Genomic DNA, 21,433 nt, shown 5'->3' on the forward strand with positions numbered 1-21,433 from the left:
TCCGAACAGCAGCTATTTTGTAAGCTGCTGGAGGAGGCCACACATCTCAGTGTAATAAAGCCTCGATGACATTCTATACTCGTCTCGTCATAATTGATAGTGCATCAATTTATTACACAGAGATTTTTCAGAGATGGATCTCCGCATCAAGCCAGATCGCCTGCAGCTGCATCCTCAAGCAGACAACACCAAAAAGGACTTCCAACGTTGGCCAGCTTGCTTTGAAGCATACATCGGGTCAGCGCCAGACCCAATCTCAAAAGCACCAGATTCTGTACACGCAGCTGAGCTCCAACGTTTTCCCCCTCCTCCAGGACACGCCTACCTACGCAGAGGCCATGGCGCTACTGAAGGAGAATTACGCTCAGCAGACCAACAAGATTTATGCCAGGCACCTCCTATCCACGCGGTACCAACTTCCCGGTGAGTCTGTGGAAGATTTCTGGCGTGCCCTGCTCGCCCTGGTGAGAGACTGTGATTGCCAGGCCACATCGGCCACTGAACATTCAAACCTGCTAATGAGAGACACGTTCGTTACGGGCATACGGTCTGACTACATCCGCCAGCGCCTCTTAGAAGGGACCACGCTTGACCTCGCTGCGACCAAGAAACTAGCGCTCTCGCTCACGGTCGCCTCACGCAACATACAGGCTTGAGCCCCTGACCGCACAGCCCACCCCACTCTGTGCATCATGGATCCCGCCAGCGGCAACCCCAATGTGGACCCCATCAGTGACCGCCCTCAGCCAACCCCAAGCCCGCGCCGTGCGGCAGACAACCAACCCTGGGGTCCCAAGTGCTACTTCTGCGGACTGACAAAACACCCCCGGCAGCGTTGCCCGGCGCGGAGCGCGCTCTGCAAGGCCTGTGGCAAGAAGGGACATTTTGCCGCAGTGTGCCAGGCCCGCTCAATCGCCACTATTGTCCCGGCAACCCCCACGTGCGGCCAGTGGGCGCCGCCATCTTCCTCTCCTCAGACCACGTGCGGCCCGTGGGCACCGCCACCTTGCTTGCCTCAGAACAAATGGGCACCGCCATCTTGCCTGCCCCAGGACACGTGCGGCCCATGGGCGCCGCAACTTACCCGCCTCAGGACCCCTGGCCCACCCCATCGGGCCGCTCATCGTCTGCAACCGCCTACTACCAGCTGCGTCTCGCCTCGGTCACGATCGACCAGTCTCGACTGCACAACCTCGCGACCGCTTCGACAAAGGTGAAGGTTGAGATATCCTGCCTTCTGGACTCTGGGAGCTCAGAGAGCTTCATCCACCCTGATACGGTAAGGCGCTGCTCCCTCGTGGTACACCCCGCTAACCAAAGAATCTCTCTGGCATCCGGAACCCACTCCGTGGCGATCCGGGGAACTGCATCACCATCCTCACCTTCCAGGGCATAGAGTTCAGCGGCTTCCGGCTCTACGTCGTCCCCAACCTCTGCGCTGCCTTGCTACTCGGCCTGGACTTCCAGTGCAACCTCCAGAACCTAACCCTGAAATTTGGCGGGCCCCTTCCACCCCTTACTGTTTGCGGCCCCGCGACCCTTAAGGTCGACCCGCCTTCCTTGTTTGCAAACCTCACCCCGGATTGCAAACCCATCGCTACCAGGAGCAGACGGTACAGCGCCCAAGACAGGGCCTTCATCAGGTCTGAGCCTGCGGCTGCTGCGGGAAGATATCGAGGCCAGCAACAGCCCCTGGAGAGCCCAAGTGGTAGTGGTGAAAACCGGGGAGAAAAACAGGATAGTTGTTGACTACAGTCATACCATCAATCGGTACACACAGCTCGACGCGTACCCCCCCCCCCCCCGCCACGCATATCTGATATGGTCAATCAGATTGCACAGTACCGAGTCTTCTTGACAATGGACCTGAAATCTGCCTACCACCAGCTCCCCATCCATAAGGTGAACCGCCCATACACTGCAGGACCACGATGCTAACCTTACCAAATTTCTCCACACCGCCACATTCCTCAGCCTAACTTACAACAAGGAGAAGTGTGTGTTCAGCACGAACCGAATAGCCATCCTCGGCTATGTGGTTCAGAACAGAGTTCTAGGGCCCGACCCCGATCTCATGCTCCCCCTCATGGAACTCCCCCTCCCCCACTGCCCCAAGGCCCTCAAACGATGCCTGGGTTTCTTTTCGTATTACGCCCAGTGGGTCCCTAACTATGTGGACAAGGCCCGCACACTCATTCAATCCACCGCTTTCCCACTGACGGCCGAGCTCACCAGGTCTTCAACCGTATCAAGGCCGACATCGCCAAGGCTGCGATGCTCGTGGTCGACGAGACGCTCCCCTTCCAAGTCGAGAGCGATACATCAGACGTTGCTCTGGCCGCCACACTCAACCAGGCAGGCAGGCCCGTGGCATTTCTTTCCCGCACCCTCCATGCCTCCGAAATTCAGCACTCCTCCATCGAAAAGGAGGCCCAAGCGATCGTTGAAGCTGTGCGACATTGGAGGCATTACCTGGCTGGCAGGAGATTCACTCTCCTCACTGACCAACGGTCGGTTTTCTTCATGTTTAACAACACACAGGGTAAGATCAAAAATGATAAAATCTTGAGGTGGAGGATCGAGCTCTCCACCTACAATTACAAGATTTTGTATCACTCTGGCAAGCTCACCGAGCCCCCCGATGCCCTGTCCCGAGGTACATGTGCCAGCGCACGAGTAGACCGACTCCTGACCCTGCATGACGATCTCTGTCACCCAGGAGCCACTCGCTTTTACCACTTCATTAAGACCCGCAATCTGCCCTACTCCATCGATGAAGTCAGGGCTATCACCAGAGACTGCCAGGTCTGCGACGAGTGTAAACCGCACTTCTATCGGCCAGACCGTGCGCGCCTGGTGAAGGCCTCCCGCCCCTTTGAACGCCTCAGCATGGACTTCAAAGGGCCCCTCACCTTCACCCACCGCAACACGTACTTTCTTAATGTGGTCGACGAGAATTCCCAATCCCCCTTCGCCGTCCCATGCCCCGATATGACGCCTGCACCGTCATCAAAGCCCTCAACACCATCTTCGCTCTGTTCGGTTTCCAAGTCTATGTCCACAGCGACCGGGGATCCTCACTCATGAGCGAGGAGCTGCGCCAGTACCTGCTCAACAGGGGCATTGCCTCGAGCAGGACGAGCAGCTACAACCCCAGGGCAAACGAGCAGGTGGAGTGGGAGAATGGGCTGGTCTGGAGGGCTGTCCAGCTGGCCCTATGGTCCAGAACTCTCCCGGCCTCCCGTTGGCAGGAGGTCCTCTCCGACGCACTTCACTCTATTCGGTCGCTCCTGTGCACCGCGACCAACGAAACCCCCCATGAATGTCTCTTTGCCTTCCCCAGGAAGTCCACCTCCGGGGTTTCGCTCCCAACGTGGCTGGCAGCTCCAGGACCCTTTCTCCTCCGCATCCACGTGTGGCTCCACAAGGCGGACCCGTCGGTTGAGAGTACAGCTACTCCATGCGAACCCGCAGTACGCCTACGTAACGTACCCCGACGGCCGCCAAGATACAATCTCCCTCAGGGATCTGGCACCAACTGGGTCCCCATACACCCCCCACCCCCGCCCCGGCACCACCCTTCCCTCCCCCGGCGCACCCCACCGCAGCATCCGCTCCAGGACAATCCGTCCTCCCCTTGCTCCCACACGGGGATGAAGAGGATTACGCCACGCTCCCGGAGTCACCGAAGACCAAGCCGACGCCTGAGTCGCCACCAGCACTGCGGTGCTCTCAACGACAGATCAAGGCGCCCGATCGTCTAAATTTGCAACCATCTCTGTAATTTTAAAACCAATCTGTATGTATATAGTTTTCCACCATCCCCGCTGGACTCATTTTTAACAGGGGGTGAATGTGGTAGTCACCACTGTTGTATTATACTGTATGTATGAGTATTACGGTAAGGCTCCTGTACTACAGGTACGGGGGTAGATCCCTGCCTGCTGACTCCGCCCAGGAGGCGGAGTATAAATGTGTGTGCTCTCCGAACAGCATCCATTTTGTAAGCTGCTGTAGGAGGCCACACATCTCTGTGTAATAAAGCCTCGATTACATTCTACTCTCGTCTCGTCGTTATTGATAGTGCATCAAAGTTCATGAGGAGTCTCGTTGGTGGCTGTACACAGGAGCGCCCGGATGGAGTGGAGCGCGTCAGAGAGGACCTTCTGCCAGCGGGAGACTGGGAGACTTCTAGACCGTAGGGCCAGAAGGACGGCCTTCCAGACCGTCGCGTTCTCCCTCTCCACCTGTCCGTTTCCCAGGGGGTTATAGCTGGTCGGCCTGCTGGTGGCGATGCCTTTGCTGAGCAGGAACTGACGCAACTCGTCGCTCATAAAGGAGGAGCCCTGATCACTGTGGATGTAGGCGGGGAACCCGAACAGGGTGAAAAGACTGTGCAGGGCCTTGATAACGGAGGCAGAGGTCATGTCAGAGCAGGGGATGGCGAAGGGGAATCTTGAGTACTCGTCAACGATGTTGGGGAAGTCCACGTTATGGTCAGTGGAGGGGTGGGGCCCTTTGAAGTCGATGCTGTGGCGCTCAAAGGGGCGGGAGGCCTTTACCAGGTGTGCTCTGTCTGGCCGATAGAAGTGCGGTTTGCACTCTGCGCAGACTTGGCAGTCCCTGGTCCCGGACCTGACCTCCTCGACTGAGTAAGGCAGGTTGCGAGCCTTGATGAAGTGAAAAAAACGGGTGAACCCCGGGTGACAGAGGTCATTGTGGAGGGCCCGGTGTCGCTCTACCTGTGCACTGGCACATGTACCGCGGGAGAGGGCATCTGGGGGCTCATTGAGCTTCCCGGGTCGATACAAGATATCATAGCTGTAGGTGGAGAGCTCGATCCTCCACCTCAGGATCTAGTCATTCGTAATCTTGCCCCGCTGTGTGTTATTGAACATGAAGGCAACCGACCGTTGATCAGTGAGGAGAGTGAATCGCCTGCCGGCTAGGTAATGCCTCCAATGTCTCACAGCTTCTACGATGGCTTGGGCTTCCACTCAACTGAGGAGGTCGAATTTCGGAGGCATGGAGGGCACGGGACAAGAAAGCCACGGGACTGCCTGCCTGGTTGAGTGTAGCGGCCAGAGCAAAGTCCAACGCATCGCTCACCACTTGGAACGGGATGGACCCGTCCACAGCGCGCATCGCGGCTTTGGCAATATCTGCCTTGATGCGATTGAAGGCCAGGCGGGCCTCAGCCGTCAGGGGAAAAATGTTGGATTTGATCAGTGGACGGGCCTTGTCCACATAGTTGGGGACCCACTGGGCATAGTGCAAGAAGAAGCCCAGGATCTCTTCAGGGCTTTGGGGCTGTGGGGTGGGGGAGTTCCAGGAGGGGGCGTATGCAGTCGAAGTCGGGCCCCAGGACTCCCTGTTCCACGACGTAGCTGAGGATGGCTAGGCGGGTTGTGCGGAAGGATGTGAGGTAAGCTTCGAAGCAGCTTAGTCAGTGTTCAAACGTTTCTGTAGCATCGGCTGCCTGTGGGTCCAGATCCAAGTGATCAGGCTTGAGCGATGAGTTCATCTTGAGGAGTTTAGTGTATTAAATTGATGCACCATCAATACACATGACGAGTGATGAACGTAACTGAGGCTTTAATACACTAAACAGCAAGCCTCCTGGCCTCTGGTCCCGAACTGGGTCGGAGGCGGAGACTTGCCACCTTTATACATAAGTCCGAAGGGAGGAGCCACAGGCGGAGCCAGCCTGGACAAGCTCAGGCATGCACAATACAATACAATGCCATACAATGCAATACCGTGGTTTACCACAGTACAGTACTTTGCTTTCTGAAGTCAATGACCAGCTCTTTAGTTTTGCTGGCATTGAGGGATAGATTGTTGTCGCTGCACCACTGCACTAGGTTCTCAATCTCCCTCCTGTATTCAGACTCGATTGCAGTCATCCACAGGAATTTACAGCCAATGTCACGGAACACGATGGGGTCTGAAGACTGGGTGGTGTGGAGGAGGTAATACGAGCAGATATCATTTAAATCCATATTTTGATTGCTGTAAAGTTTTAACCATTCTACCCAACTGAAATTGCGTGTCAATGAAGAAGGCCAAAAGCGGCTCTTCGCCATCGTTCTTGAACAAGGTCAACCCACATATTGGCAACAGAGAAATATCTAAAAATGTATATTTCACAAAGTTACATATTAGCAATCTAATGGCTGAAAATGGATACCCTTGTACAAAGTTGCCCTGTTGATGGATGGTATCATGACGTTTCAATTGCAGCCATAAAGGATTCTGATTGGAGGCTCCCTGACACAATTTGATGGCCTTATTATGCAGAATATAACAAAGCATCCACGCTATTAGCAAGACTAATGTAAAGTTCTATCGGTCATTGTCTGAACTGGCAGCTTGCGATTTATATTTGATGGGAGATTATGTAAATAAAGAAACCAAAGAGCTTCTGTTCAATGATTAATCCCTCTTTATGTACAGTATTCAGCCATTGCGGTGTGACACAAGGTTGGACAATTTGATTGTACCATTAATTCACTGTTAATGTACCGATAAAGGATGTTTCTCTGACTACAATCCATTGATTTATTTAAGATAGACTTTCGCATTAAAAGGCATGTGATTTTTTAAATCACTGTTCAATGATAAACTAAACAGCATGCAGCGAAAGCTAGCAGAATAGGCAGTTTACTGTATGAGCGCAGAACGTCAATAGCTTGTGGGAGTGCTAATTATTAAAATATTTTTCATAAATAGATTGAACCAGCTAATCTCCTGCAGTCTGTATAGTCCCCTATACAATGTGGGTGGAATCCTTTGGTTTCAAATAGTTTATATTCATGGCAAAAGTTAATGAACTAGGGATTATTTCGAGTTGAAAAGCCACTGAAACGATATTGGTGACGTATCAGGCCCCCATTCCTAAACATTCCAGATATGAATTCAAAGCTTGCTTCAGCCGCAAATATTGTTACTTTGACAAGTTCCTTGCAAAAAAAAATCAAATTAAATGGCCAAAGCCTCTTGTAAAAGGCTTGTAAAATCAACTCCCTATTGCTTCAACTAGTAAGTTGAGTACTCTACTATAAAGAGAATGAATATAGCATACCTGCCATAGTAATTAGTGAGCTTACAACCTTGGCTTTGTTCCACAGCACGTAGAGCTATTTCATTCATTTCTATGTGACTTTAATTATTTTATGATAATCATGCATGTTCTCACTTATATCTTCATTGAAAGAGGACATGCTGTCCTTCTTTATATCTAGTCTAGCCATTCTTCACAGAATTGTTACGGCACAAAAGAAAGCCATTTGGCCCATCATGTCTGCACCAGCTCACCAAATGAGTATTGTGACTTAGTACCATTTTTCCATACCCTGACACATCATTTCTACTCAAATAATTATCTAATGCTCTTTTGAATGCCTTGATTGAACCTGCCTCCATCACACTTACAGGCAGAGCATTCCAGACTCAAATTGCTCACTGTGTTAAAAGGCTTTTCACATCACGTTTGTTTCTTTTGAAAATCACTTTAAACCTGTGTCATCTCGTTCTTAATCCTTTTACGAGTGGGAACAATTCCTCCCTGTCTACTCTGTTTAGTCCACTCATGGTTTTGATTACCTCTATCAATTTTCCTCTTAGTATTCTTCTCTCCGAGAAAAACAATTCCAACCTCTCCAATCTATCCTCATAACAGATGTTTCCCATCCATGGAGCCATTCTTGTGAATCTCGTCTGCACTCTCTCCAATGCATTTGTATCCTTCCTATAGCATGGCACCCAGAACTGTATACAGTACACCAGCTGAGGTGTAACCAGAGTCTTGTATAAGTTCAGCATAACCTCCTTTCCCTTGTACTCTGTGCCCCTACTAATAAAGCCCAGAATATGATATACTTTATGAACTGCTCCCGCCACCTTTTCATTTTCATTTCATTTCATTCATTTCATTTTTCACCTGTCCTGCCACCTTCAATGATCCAGGCACATATATAGCCAGGTCCCTCTGCTCCTCCACCCCCTTAAAAAATGGTACCCCTTATTTTATATTGGCTGTCCATATTCTTTCTTCCAAAATGCAGTAACTCACATGTCGCCACATTAAACTTAATTTGCACCTATCTGCCCATTCCACCAACTTGCCTCTGTCCTTTTGAAGTTCTACACTGTCCTCCTCACAGTTTACAATGCTTCAAAGTTTTGTGTAATTTGCAAACTTTGAAATTGTCCCCTGCACACCAAGATCTAGATCATTAATATATATCTCAGAAAAAACAAGGGTCCTAATATAAACCTTCCTTCAGCCCAAAAAATATTAATTGATCCATTTTGTTCCCAAATTGCTTTCATTCTATTAGCTAGAACATTTCTCACAAGTCTGTTGTGTGGAACTGTATCGAATGCCTTCTGAAAGTCCCTGTACACCAGCTCAACCGCATTACCCTCATCGACCCTATCTATTACCACTTAGGGCAGCACGGTAGCATTGTGGATAGCACAATTGCTTCACAGCTCCAGGGTCCCAGGTTCGATTCCGGCTTGGGTCACTGTCTGTGCGGAGTCTGCACATCCTCCTTGTGTGTGCGTGGGTTTCCTCCGGGTGCTCCGGTTTCCTCCCACAGTCCAAAGATGTGCAGGTTAGGTGGATTGGCCATGATAAATTGCCTTTAGTGTCCCAAATTGCCCTTAGTGTTGGATGGGGTTACTGGGTTATGGGGATAGGGTGGAGGTGTTGGGTAGGGTGCTCGTTCCAAGAGCCGGTACAGACTCGATGGGCCGAATGGCCTCCTTCTGCACTGTAAATTCTATGATCTATGACTTCAAAAAATTCAATTTCCCCTTTAGCAATCCATGCTGGCTTTTCCTAATCAATCCACATGTTTCAATGTGGTTGTGAATTCTATCCCGAATAATTGTTTCTAGCAGCTTCCTCACCACTGAAGTTAAACTGACTTGTCTGTGATTGCTGGCATTATCCTTGAAAAAGGGTGTAATGTTTGCAAATCCTCAGTCCATTGGTACCTCCCCAGAGTCTAAGAAAGACTGGAAGATTATAGCCAGTGCCTCTGCAATTTCCACTCTCACTTCCTTCAAAATTCTTGGATGCATCTCATCCGGTCCCAGTGCCTTGTCAACTTTAAGTAACAATAGTTTATGCACCTCTTGCTCCTTATCAATATAAAATCTAGTGACTGAGATTCCTTCTCTTTCACCATAGCCTGGATAGAATCTATCTTCTTGGTAAAGGCAGATACAAATTATTCATTTAATACCTCAGCCATGCTTTTTAAATCAGGAATGTGTGCGCGTGCGTGCAGACCGAGCCCTGGAGCTGTACTTAAGGGGGATGAACGGATCCTGAAGGGGTGGGACTATCCAACATTGGGAGAAATGAGTGGTTTATTGAGCCCAGTTGGTGTTATAACTGGACGGGAATATCCCAAAGTGAAAGGGTTGGGTTCGTGGTTGTCATTTTAAATGCCTTGATCGATGACGTGTTCTATCCAGTTTCATGCTTTATTGACTTTTGTTTTTAGCAGTTTGATATAACCGAGTGGCTGGTTAAGCCATTTCCGAGGGCATTTATGAAATGAAAAATGAAATGAAAATCGCTTATTGCCACAAGTAGGCTTCAAATGAAGTTACTGTGAAAAGCCCCTAGTCGCCACATTCCGGCGCCTGTTCGGGGAGGCTGGTCCGGGAGTTGCACCGTGCTGCTGGCCTGCCTTGGTCTGCTTTCAAAGCCAGCGATATAGCCCTGTGCTAAACAAGCCCCTTGTTTTTAAGATTTGTTTAAGATTTGAATTTAAGATTCAATCACATTGGTGTGGGCCTAGAATCAAATGTAGGTCCGGCCAGCTAACGACGGCACATTCCCTTCCCTGAAGGTCATGATTTTCATGACAATTGACATGATTTTCGTGACAATGGTTTTGTGGTGCAGATTCCAGGGGCGTCATTCTCCGACCCCCCAGAGGGTCGGAGAATGGCCGTTGGTCGCCGTGAATCCCGCCCCCGCCGGTTGCCGAAGTCTCCGAAGGGAGAAAAGTCGGCGGGGCGTTAATGTCGCCGCTGCCGCGGAGAATGTCACGGGTCTGCGCAAGGCAGCCGATTTCGGCCTGCCGATATTCTCCCTTCCGGATGGGCCGAAGTCCCGTCGACGTGATGACCGTTCACGTCGACGTAAATTAAACCTCCTTTTCATCGGCGTGACCCTGTGCTCCAGGGTCACGCCGACCAGCGTGGAGGTGAGTGACGGCCTGGGGGGTTGGCTCTGGGCAGGCAATGGCATTGCCGCAGTCTGAATGCGTGAGGAGAGGTGTGTCTCGGGTTGTGTGTGTGTGTGTGCGGCGGGGGGGGGGGGGGGGGGGGGGGGGGGTGGTGGTTAGAGTAGGCTGGGCTCCGGGAAAGTGCCGGGAGGGGGTCCGTGCCGGGGAGGGGGTTGGGGGGGTCCGTGCCGGGGTGGAGGTTGGGGGGGGGGGTCCGTGCCGGGGAGGGGGATGGGGGGGGGTCCGTGCCGGGGAGGGGGATGGGGGGTCCGTGCCGGGGTGGAGGTTGGATGGGGGTCCATGCCGGGGAGGGGGATGGGGGTGTACGTGCCGGGGTGGAGGTTGGGGGGGGGGGGGTCCGTGCCGGGGAGGGAGATGGGGGGGGGTCTGTGCCGGGGAGGGGGATGGGGGGTCCGTGCCGGGGTGGAGGTTGGGGGGGGTCCGTGCCGGGGTGGAAGTTGGGGGGGGGGTCCGTGCCGGGGAGGGGGATGGGGGGGGTCCGTGCCGGGGAGGGGGATGGGTGGGTCCATGCCGGGGTGGAGGTTGGGGGGGTGGATGGGTCCGAGCCGGGGAGGGGGGTGGGGGGGTCCGTGCCGGGGAGGGGGTTGGGGGGGGGGGTTCCGTGCCGGGGTGGAGGTTGGGGGGGGGGTCCGTGCCGGGGGGGGGGTCCCTGCTGGGGAGGGGGATGGGAGGGCAAGTGAGTTGGTCCACCAGGCCAGGTGCCAGCCTCCAACAGTTGGACCCATGCGGTCCATGCCACCTGGCTGGGGGGAGGAGGGGATATGGGCAATGATGACATGTCGTCGTTCCCCTCCCCCCACCAGGCCGTCATGTTTTCAGATCATCCAGCGATGTTGGCCGCCGTGGCGGCAGCCGCTCATGTCTATGTTGCCCTGGATGAGGATGAGGAGGAGGAGGAGCGTGCCAGAGAGACGGCGCAGGCTGCTGCAGAGGGGCAGGCGGCAGCCGCCCAGGCTGGAGGGACACCTGACCGACAGGACGAGGAGGGGGAGGAGGACGTCGCGGCCCCACGGCAACGGAGGCACCCGAGGGCGCCCCGTGTGTACCGGCCCCGGCAGTCATACCAGGACCTCACGGACCGGGAATGCAGGAGGAGACTCCGGATGAGCCGTGAAACCGTGGCACACATCTGCCACCTGCTGGCACACCTGTCACCGCGTGGCACTGGCGGGGGACACCCTCTCCCCGTGTCCGTCAAGGTTACGGTGGCCCTGAACTTTTATGCAACGGGGTCATTCCAGGCACCGAGTGGGGACCTGTCCGGCATATCGCAGACATCGGTGCATCGGTGCATCCGGGCAGTGACAGATGCCCTATATGCCATGGCGCACTGCTACATCCGCTTTTCCGTGGACCGGGCCAGCCAAGATGCCCGGGCCGTGGGCTTCTCTGCCGTGGCCGGGTTCCCCATGGTCCAGGGCGCGATCGATGGGATGCACGTCGCTGTGCGGCCACCTGCAGATAACAGGGCCGTGTTCACTAATAGGAAGGGGACTTATTCGATGAACGTACAGGTGGTCTGCGACCACCGCATGATGATCCTGCACGTCTGCGCCCGTCACCCAGGCAGTGTACACGACTCATTCGTGTTGTCGCGGTCATCCATCCCCGGCATGTACGAGGGACGCCATCCCCGGCTGAGGGGCTGGTTGCTGGGCGACAGGGGCTACCCATTGCGATCGTGGCTGATGACGCCTATACGGAGGCCACGCAATGAGGCGGAGAACCGCTACAATGATGCCCATGTAGCGACAAGGGGAGTGATAGAGAGGTGCTTTGGCGTGCTGAAGATGCGTTTCAGGTGCCTGGACCTCTCTGGGGGCGCCCTCCAGTATCGGTCAGATAGGGTCGGCCGCATCATTGTGGTGTGCTGCGTCCTGCACAACATAGCCCAACAGAGGGGCGATGTGCCGCAGGCAGAGGAGTGCGGAGTGGAGGAGCAGCAGGAAGAGGCGCAGTCCTCCCCTGATGAGGGGGATGGGGGTAATGGTCAGGGCAGACGGGGTAGACACAGGCGGGTGGCTGTCCACCGTTACCGGCTGGCCCAGCGGGCACGGGACAGACTGATGGACGCCCGCTTCACTGACTAGATGGGCGTGGGAATCGGGTAGTATGGCCACAGATCGCACACCATGGCAACAGCCGACCACCCACACCCCCCACCCATCCATCCACCCAGCACCCTCACCCCCCTCCCCAACCCCACCCACCCCAACTGCATGCACACCACCCCCCCCCCCCCCATTGCCGATCCACCGGCGGCACAACGGGCCGGGCTCACACAGTTGCGGGTGGACGCTTGTCTATCGCAGGCCATGGAGGATGATGACAACCCGCCCTGCGGTGAGCTCCTGGCTCTACATCGTTGGACTATGTCTGACCCATGGCCACAGTACCACCATCCACCTGGACCATCCCTGCATGCGGCTGTGACACTGCAGCGCACGGTCCCGTCCTCTGCCTGGGGGATGTTGATGGCGGCCCAGGGGGAAGGGGGCAGACTCACCTGGGGCTGAAGTAAGACCACCCCTCACACACACACTTGCGCTCAACGTACATGACACCCCCGCACACTTTGGACAGAGCACAAAGGCAGCTTCTGTAGGTGTAACATTGACTTTAATAACCAAAGGAGTTCATGCACGTGCCCTAGCCCCTAAAACTCATCTGTGCCCTGCAACCGTGCGAACTTACTCAGTGTCTAATTGTTTGGCCTTACGGGCCCTTTGACTACGTCTACGTGGTTCCCCAGATGGTACAGCAGAACTGGAGGTGGACTCCTGTGATTCCTGCCCTCTGACACTGGATCCCTTTGGTGGCCATTTCCTGGGGCGTCCTGGCCTAGATGGGCCAGGCTGCGGCCCGGGCGACTGGGATGGCGAGCTGCCAGCCTGTCCTGCCCGTTGCCCACCCGATGCACCTGGGACGGAAGGGGGGGAGTCCGAGGTGTCGCGGTGTACCGGGACCTCCCCTACAGAGGGAGCCGGGACGGACCACACCACCTCCTCCTCCCTCGGGGTGCCCGATGGCCCCCAGGCCTCTACATGGGTGGGGGATGCGAACGGACTGGCCATCCGACGCCCCCCCGACATCTGGCACTGCCAGTCCTGGAGGCCCGTGCTGGTATCGACAGGGGTCTGCAGGTTTGCAGCCATGGAGCCCAGGGGGTTGGCAAACCCTGTCTGTGACAGTGCGACGCCGGCTCGCACATGGCCACTGGCGCCGATGGCCTCAGCGATGGCCTGCAGAGACTGGGCCATGGCCTGCTGAGACTGGGCAATGGCCTGCTGAGACTGGGCCATGGCCTGCTGAGACTGGGCCATGGCCTGCTGAGACTGGGCCATGGCCTGCTGAGACTGGGCCATGGCCTGCAGAGACTGGGCCATGGCCTGCAGAGACTGGGCCATGGCCTGCTGAGACTGGTCTATGGCGTTGAGCGCCTCTGCCATCTGGCGCTGGCACTGGCTCATGGCCGCCTGTGAGAGGGCAGCCATTTCCTGGGCCACAGACGCCGCCTGCACGGAAAGCCCCAGGCCTCGCAAACCGTTCCCCATGTCTGACACCGTCGCACCCATTGCCTCCACCGCGGACGCCACCCGTGCGGTGTCAGTCTGGGTGGCACGCATGACCGGCACCACTCCCAGCTCCTGGACGCGGGTGGACTCCTCCACCTGCGACCGCAGCCGCCGCAAGCCGCCCGTCACCCTCTTCGCTTGTCTCCGGGTCGGCGGTTGCATCGGATCTATGTGTGGGTGTGGTAACTCCAGGAACCCGGGATCCATCTGGGCGGCAGATGTTCGCTTGGGCTGGGCTGCCCTCCGACCGCCCGGCCCCTCTGCTGCTCCTACCTCCACCTGCTGTACCGGGACGGCTGTGTTGTGCGCACCAGTGAGTGTACCAGACGCCTCATCACTAAAGTGCCCAACCGAGGTGAGTGTTTCTGCGATGGTGGAGTGTGTTGGTGACAGCAGTGGCGTTGTGTCGTGCTCTTCGTCCCACTCTGAGTCCATGGCACTTTGGGGTGGGGGTTCGTCTCCACCCATCCACTCTGAGTCACTGTCCGGTATTTCGTCTTCCTGGGTAGTGCTGTCCCGGGTACTGCTGTCCCGGGTAGTGGTGTCCCGGGTAGTGGTGTCCTGGGTAGTGGTGTCCTGGGTAGTGGTGTCCTGGGTAGTGGTGTCCTGGCTCGGATGTGACGGGGGCCTGTGGCTGCCCCCCTCATCGCTGCGTGGTCGCTCCCGCACGTGACGGGGGTGTCGTCTGCCTGTTGCTCCAGGTCTCTCCGTCTCCCGTGGTGTGCGAGGGGCATCCTGCGGGCGTCGCATGCTGGAGGGTGCGGGTCTCTCCGTCTCCCGTGGTCTCCGAGGGGCATCCTGCGGGCGTCGCATGCCGGAGGGTCCGGGTCTCTCCTTCTCCCGTGGCCTCCGAGGGGCATCTTGCGGGCGGTCTGCATCTGTGGGGATGGGTGCCTGGACGTTTGGTCCTGCGATACACAATGAAGCATGCATGGTTAGACATCAGGCAGTGATCAGGTGATACAGGGGAGGGGGATATAGGGGAGGGGGGATATGGGGACGGGCTGTCGGTGGCTCACTTGCTACTACGCCCCCGACCTCTGCATCAGCAACCTCCCGGTCCTCAGGTCCACCAGCCAGTTCCAGGGCCCTTTCCTGGTGTTCGGTCAGTGGCCTCTCATCAGTGGGGCCTCCTCCAGTCCTCACATGCTCCCTATTGTTGTGTGCGCGCTTCTCCTGTCGGGGGGGGGGGTGGCAGGGGTAAAAGGCAACACTGTTAGGCAGGTATATGAATGCACGCCATCGGTTGCGCGTGCATTGCAGAGGTTAAGGTTAGGGCTGGATTCACTTGGGGATATGGGGGAGGGGGGATATGGGGGAGGGGGGATATGGGGAGGGGGGATATGGGGGAGGGGGGATATGGGGGAGGGGGAATATGGGGGAGGGGGGATATGGGGGAGGGGGGGATATGGGGGAGGGGGGATATGGGGGAGGGGGGATATGGGGATGGGGGGATATGGGGAGGGGGGATATGGGGGAAGGGGGGATATGGGGGAGGGGGGATATGGGGGAGGGGGGATATGGGGGAGGGGGGATATGGGGAGGGGGGATATGGGGGAGGGGGTGATATGGGGGAGGGGGGATATGGGGGAGGGGGGGATATGGGGGAGGGGGGATATGGGGGAGGCTCACCCTGCCTGCTCTGACGAGGTCGTTCACCTTCTTGTGGCACTGGGTGCCTGTCCGTGGTGTCAGGGCCACAGCGGTGACAGCCTCTGCCACTTCCCTCCACAGACGCCGGCTGTGGCGTGGGGCAACGCTGCGGCCGTGCCCGGGATACAGGGCGTCCCTCCTCTGCTCCACCGCGTCCAGGAGCGCCTCCACATCACGTGACTCGAACCTCGGGGCTGAGCGGCGGCCAGCCATCCAGTCGGGTGTTGCGGTCGGGTGTTCCAGTCGGGTGGGGGGGAGCAGCGCGGCCTTATGAGCCGTCACGCCGTGCGGCGCGTATGACGCTGCACGGCGTGAACCACTGCGCAAGCGCGGATCCCGTTACATCGCTGCTAGCCCATTTCGGGCCGGAGACTATCGACCCATTTTTCCGACGTGACGCAAGTCGGATTTGCGCCGTTTTCTGCGCCGATCGGCGGACTTTCCGCCGATAACGGAGAATTTCGCCCCCTGTCTCAGAATTTACCTTTTACTTGTTATTAGAAAATGTGGAGGAACAGAGTCACAGGAATGCCAATTCACTTTTCACAACAAAAATAATTAAACATAAAAAGTTTGACGATAATACAATACTTCTTCACTGCCCCTTATCTACACAAATGTACACCTATTACATAATATATCTTCTGCAATAATGCTCTCAATAAACACAGTGGGCGGGATTCTCCGACCCCCCCCACCGGGTCGGAGAATTGCCGGGGGGCGGCGTGAATCCCGCCCCCGCCGAACTCTCCGGCACCGGAGATTCGGTGGGGGCGGGAATCGCGCCACGCCATTCGGCGGGCCTGCCCCAGCGATTCTCCGGCCCACGATCGGCCGAAGACCCGCTGCTTCTATGCCGGTCCGGCTGGCGTAAATTGAACCAGGTCCCTTACCGGTGGGACCTGGCAGCGCGGGCGGGCTCTGGGGTCCTGGGGGGGCGCGGGTCGATCTGGCCCCAGGGGGTGCCCCCATGGTGGCCTGGCCCGCGATCGGGGCCCACCGATCCGCGGGCGGGCGTGTGCCGTGGGGGCACTCTTTTCCTACACGCCGACCATCAGCCTCCGCCATGGCCGACGCGTAGGTGAACCCCCTCTGCGCATGCGTGGGGATGAGGTCAGCAGCCGCCGACGCACCCGCGCACGTGCGGACTCGCGCCGGCCGGCGGAATCCCTTCGGCCCTGGCTGGCATGGCGCCAAAGGCCTTCCACGCCAGCCGGCGGGGCACCAACCACTCCGGAGCGAGCCTAGCCCCTAAAGATGCGGGCCTAGCCCCTAAAGGTATGAAGGATTCCGCACCTTTGGGGTGGCCCAGGTTAGTACTGTGGGTTTTGCCTCAGAATCCTCCAGATGATTATCACAAAAGAGTTTCCATAACACACTTTAAAATCTTCTTTCGCTACAATGCTTTGCATTGATGGTTTGCATTCTGAAATCCAGTCCAGGTTTTCCAAATTACTCTTTTGAACAAAGCTTCCCCTCCCCTTTTAGCAGCAGCTCAAGTAGATAGGTTTCATACCAACCACTTTAGGATTTCTTTGTCTTGACTGCTATTCAAACTGTTCACAATTGCTTTAACCCTTGATTCCTAGACTCTATTGAAATGGCATCAAACAATTGATAATCTGGTTGTCACAATTATCTCTTTAACTCAGAACACTGGCCGGGATTCTACGAGCTTCCGTGCCGAAATCGCACTTGGCACGGGGGCAGAGAATGGGGCGTCAGACCGCGGAGATTCGGCGGCAGTCGCGCACGCGTGATCGAAGTGGCGCTGGTTGGTCTAAGGTCGTTGAAAGAGGCCTCCGCGGCAATTCTCTGCGGTCGACCGGCCGAGTTCCCGCCACCGTGGTTCACGCATGGTTCCACCCGGCGGGCGCTCGGGGTCACGATTGCAGTGGCCAGCCTGGTGGGGGGTGAGGGGATCAGTCTCGGGGGGAGGCCTCCACAATGGCCAGGCCCGCAATCGGGCCCACCGATCGGCAGGCGTGCGCGACCTGGGGGGGGCCGACCTTCTTCCGTACCGGCCCGCTGTGTGCCATGTCATGCGGGGCCGGCCGGAAGTGCAGAGCCACGTATTGGCAGCTGGAGCAGCGCGGAGCACTCAGGTGCCGTGCTGGTCCCCTGTGGGCCATAGAATCGCTGGGCCTGCTGTTTATGCCGGCGTCAACACTTAGCCGCCGTTTTGAAGAATCCCGGCTATTTTGTTTACTCTTCCTTGAATTCTTCTGAACAACACTTTGGTCTCTGTTCTCTTAACTCCAGTCTTCTTAAGACTTTCTTTCCAGCCATAGAGGTCATAAAAAGCCCTTCGATCCATCGCATCTGCGCCGGTCAAAACCATCCACCTAGCTGTTCTAATCCCTAAACTAATCTCTAAACTATTCTCATCTTTCTGTCCCAATTCCCTGGTTATCTGGACTGTAACTGGTTCTTTGGTAAGCCTGCCTCTTTGCAGTTCCCGTCCAGTCCATTCTTTCCCCTGACAGAGTTGAGAGATGTTCGCTTCCTGGTGTCCTTCTTCAACTGTAATATGTCCAGCTAAAACTAAAACCTAAAAGCTTTTCTACCTTACAAGGTCCCCATTTCTAAGCAATCACTGCAAGTTTATTTACTCTGCACACCGTAACCCCCGCCGAGCACAATAGACTCACAGTTTGAACTTAATCAACCCTCATATGTACAAACACCTTTGCCCAGCATGAATCTAACAGTAGGTTTTACCCATCCAGACACAGAAACATTAAACTTAACCGACTTGAAACTGTGCATTTTTTCTAATGTTTACCAATACAAATATAAATCCCTTAAAACTACCTTCATTTTCCTAACATCATAATTTTCCAAACTATTCACGAAAAACTATGCCTCTAAAATCATCCTACAGAACCTAATTATTGCATGAAATGTTTTGATTAAATACAGCAATCTTGGAGATAAGCAGGGCTCCTGCTGACAAAGTAGTTTTTCACAGCATGTTTCAACGTTACTTCTGTTATTATGATCTTACTTAATATATCTTCAAATGAGTTGACACCAACAATATAGAATAATGATAAATGTTGGGCTGGATTATCGTTTTCCACAGCCTCTTGTTTAACGGTGGCATGCTGCTCGGTGGCGGCGGGATTCTATATTCCCACCGCTCTCCCATTGAAGCCACCCCATGCCGCCGGGAAAACCCGTGAGCGGGGATGCGCTGCTGGCGGGAAAAGTGAATTGCATTATTTCCGCAGTCTGAGAAACACAAATCAAATTCTATTACATATACAGAGGAAAGAAACAATGTTAAATGACAGATGAACAGCACGATACCAAGTAAAATACTCACAAGAGAGATGTCTGGCAGATTTCCAATATCTCCTTGCAATTGGTCATTCGTTACAAGATCCGTGTCATTCTGCATGTGAGAACAAGGGTCAATTCACTGATTAGCACACATCATCCAAACATGTCCCATCAACTAGAATGGCACTCGCCACACCTAGAGTTGCAGATTCCTGCGGTAATGTGCCTCCAGAATTGAACCAATTTGGCATGCACTTTGAGGGAAAAATAAATCTTTCAAAGTCATGGGAGTCATTTTAACTATGGGGTATATTGAATATACTGCCCGTTCTGCACTATGGTTAATTTTCCTTTCATTCAAATTCATTGAGAGAAAATACTGGGCAGGGCGACTCGGGTGGCTAACTTCACATCGTCTTTTTACACTTTCACCCAAAGTTAAAATTAACCTCCTCACATGGAACCTTGAGATCTGAAGTGTAAAATGTTGGTGCCAACATTGTGGCCGTCGCCTTTTCTAAAACATGGACCTGTACTCTGTACTCAGCCTGTCTCCTTGAAACACTATTACAATACGAGCTTGAAACGATATGATGGAGTGTATGATGGAATGCAAATCTCCTGGCACAAGTTCTTGCCACAGAGGGAGCCGCTGGCCTCTACTTAAGAAAGATGAGACTGGATGATCAGTTTAGCCAGGGCCATGTGCCGTATTTGTAAGTTCTTTAAGTATTATTAATCAGCAAAAGTTGCTCTGAAATCGACATATGTATTTTCTACTCAAGTGTACTCCAGCATATTTCTTCCTAAATGTTTTGTTTCAAAATGCAATTCTACATTGCGTCTATTTATACTCACATGAAGTGTACTCATGGACTTTTACACATCAGGGCAGCTAATGTTACATCTATCGTCAGTCAATTAAGCACGCTTGCAATTTAAAAGAACATTGTTATGAGCAATAAGATGATGAAAGACTGATTAATCCTTAGCCCTAATTCCACTTAATTGGATGATGCACTCATTGGACTACTTTTGTTTCATTCAGTAAAATGCTGGGAGAGAAGTCGTCTTTCAGTTCAACCATTTGACTCACCTGACATTAAAAATGAGCAATTATCAGAATTTACTGCCAGTCTCAAATGGCATCACGGGGCATGGTGCAATGAACACCGCTGTTTAAGAAGGAAGAGAGGCAGAAGATGGGAAATTATAGGCCGGTTAGCCTGACTTTGGTCATTGGTAAGATTTTGGAGTCCATTATTAAAGGTGAGATCACAGAGTACTTGGAAGTGCATGGTAAAATAGGACTGAGTCAGCAGGGCTTCATCAAGGAGAGGTCATGTCTGACAAATCTGTTTGAGTTCTTTGAGGAGGTAACAAGGAAGTTAGACAAAGGAGAACCAGTGGACATGATTTATTTAGATTTCCAGAAGGCCTTTGACAAGGTGCCGCATAGGAAACTGTTAAAAAAGTTAAGAGCCCATGGCATTAAGGGTAAGATCCTGGCATGGAGGATTTGCTGACTGGCAGAAGGCAGAGAGTCTTTTTCAGGATGGCAGCTGGTGACTAGTGATGTGCCTCAGGGGTCGGTGCTGGGACCACAACTTTTCACAATATGCATTAATGATCTGGAAGAAGGAACTGAAGGCAACGTTGCTACGTTTGCAGGTGATACAAAGATCTGTACAGGGACAGGTAGTATTGAGGAAGCAGGGGGGCTGCAGAAGGATTTGGACAAGCTAGGAGAGTGGGCAATGAAGTGGCAGATGACATACAATGTGGAAAAGTGTGAGGTTATGCACTTTGGAAGGAGGAATAGAGGCATAGACTATTTTATAAATGGGGAAATACTTAGGAAATCAAAAGCACAAAGGGACTTGGGAGTCCTTGTGCAAGATTCACTTAAGGTTAACGTGCAGGTTCAGTCGGCAGTTAGGAAGGCAAATGCAATGTTAGCATTCATGTCAAGAGGGCTAGAATACAAAAGAAGGGATGCAATTCTGAGGCTATATAAGGCTCTGGTCAGATCCCATTTGGAGTATTGGGAGTAGTTTTGGGCCCCGTATGTAAGGAAGGATGTGCTGGTCTTGGAAAGGGTCCAGAGGAGGTTCACAAGAGTGATCCCTGGAATGGAGAGCTTGTCGTATGAGGAACGGTTGTGGATTCTGAGTCTGTACTCATTGGAGTTTAGAAGGATGAGGGGGGATCTTATTGAAACTTACATGAGACTGTGAGGCCTGGATAGAGTGGATGTGGAGAGGAGGTTTCTACTTGTAGGAAAAACTAGAACCAGAGGACACAATCTCAGACTTAAGGGAGACCCTTTTCAACAGAGATGAGGAGGAATTTCTTCAGCCAGAGGGTGGTGAATCTGTGGAAGTCTTTGCCGCAGAAGGCTGTGGAGGCCAAATCACTGAGTGTCTTTAAGACAGAGCTAGATAGGTTCTTGATTAATAAGGGGATCAGGGGTTATGGGGAAAAGGCAGGAGAATGGGGATGAGAAAAATATTAGCCATGATTGAATGGTGGAGCAGACTCGATGGGCCGAGTGGCCTAATTCTGCTCCTATGCCTTATGGTTTTATGGAACAATTCCAACCTAGGAAATACTGAAGTAAAGGGGGAACGAGGTGGTCCTTTGACA

General features: G+C 53.9%; 1 protein-coding gene across 3 annotated transcripts in view; it reads right to left on the reverse strand.

Annotated features, from left to right (window-relative positions):
* whrna (whirlin a) overlaps positions 1-21,433 on the reverse strand; it is a 283,777-nt gene that overhangs the window by 31,416 nt on the left and 230,928 nt on the right. For all 3 annotated transcript variants that reach the window (XM_072488313.1, XM_072488312.1, XM_072488311.1), the window contains one exon: positions 18,831-18,899. In XM_072488313.1, coding sequence (XP_072344414.1) covers positions 18,831-18,899 — 69 coding nt within the window. The remainder of the gene's footprint in view (positions 1-18,830; positions 18,900-21,433) is intronic.

The sequence above is a fragment of the Scyliorhinus torazame genome, chromosome 22 (genome assembly GCF_047496885.1).
Source record: "Scyliorhinus torazame isolate Kashiwa2021f chromosome 22, sScyTor2.1, whole genome shotgun sequence".
Classification (NCBI taxonomy): Eukaryota; Metazoa; Chordata; class Chondrichthyes; order Carcharhiniformes; family Scyliorhinidae; genus Scyliorhinus; species Scyliorhinus torazame.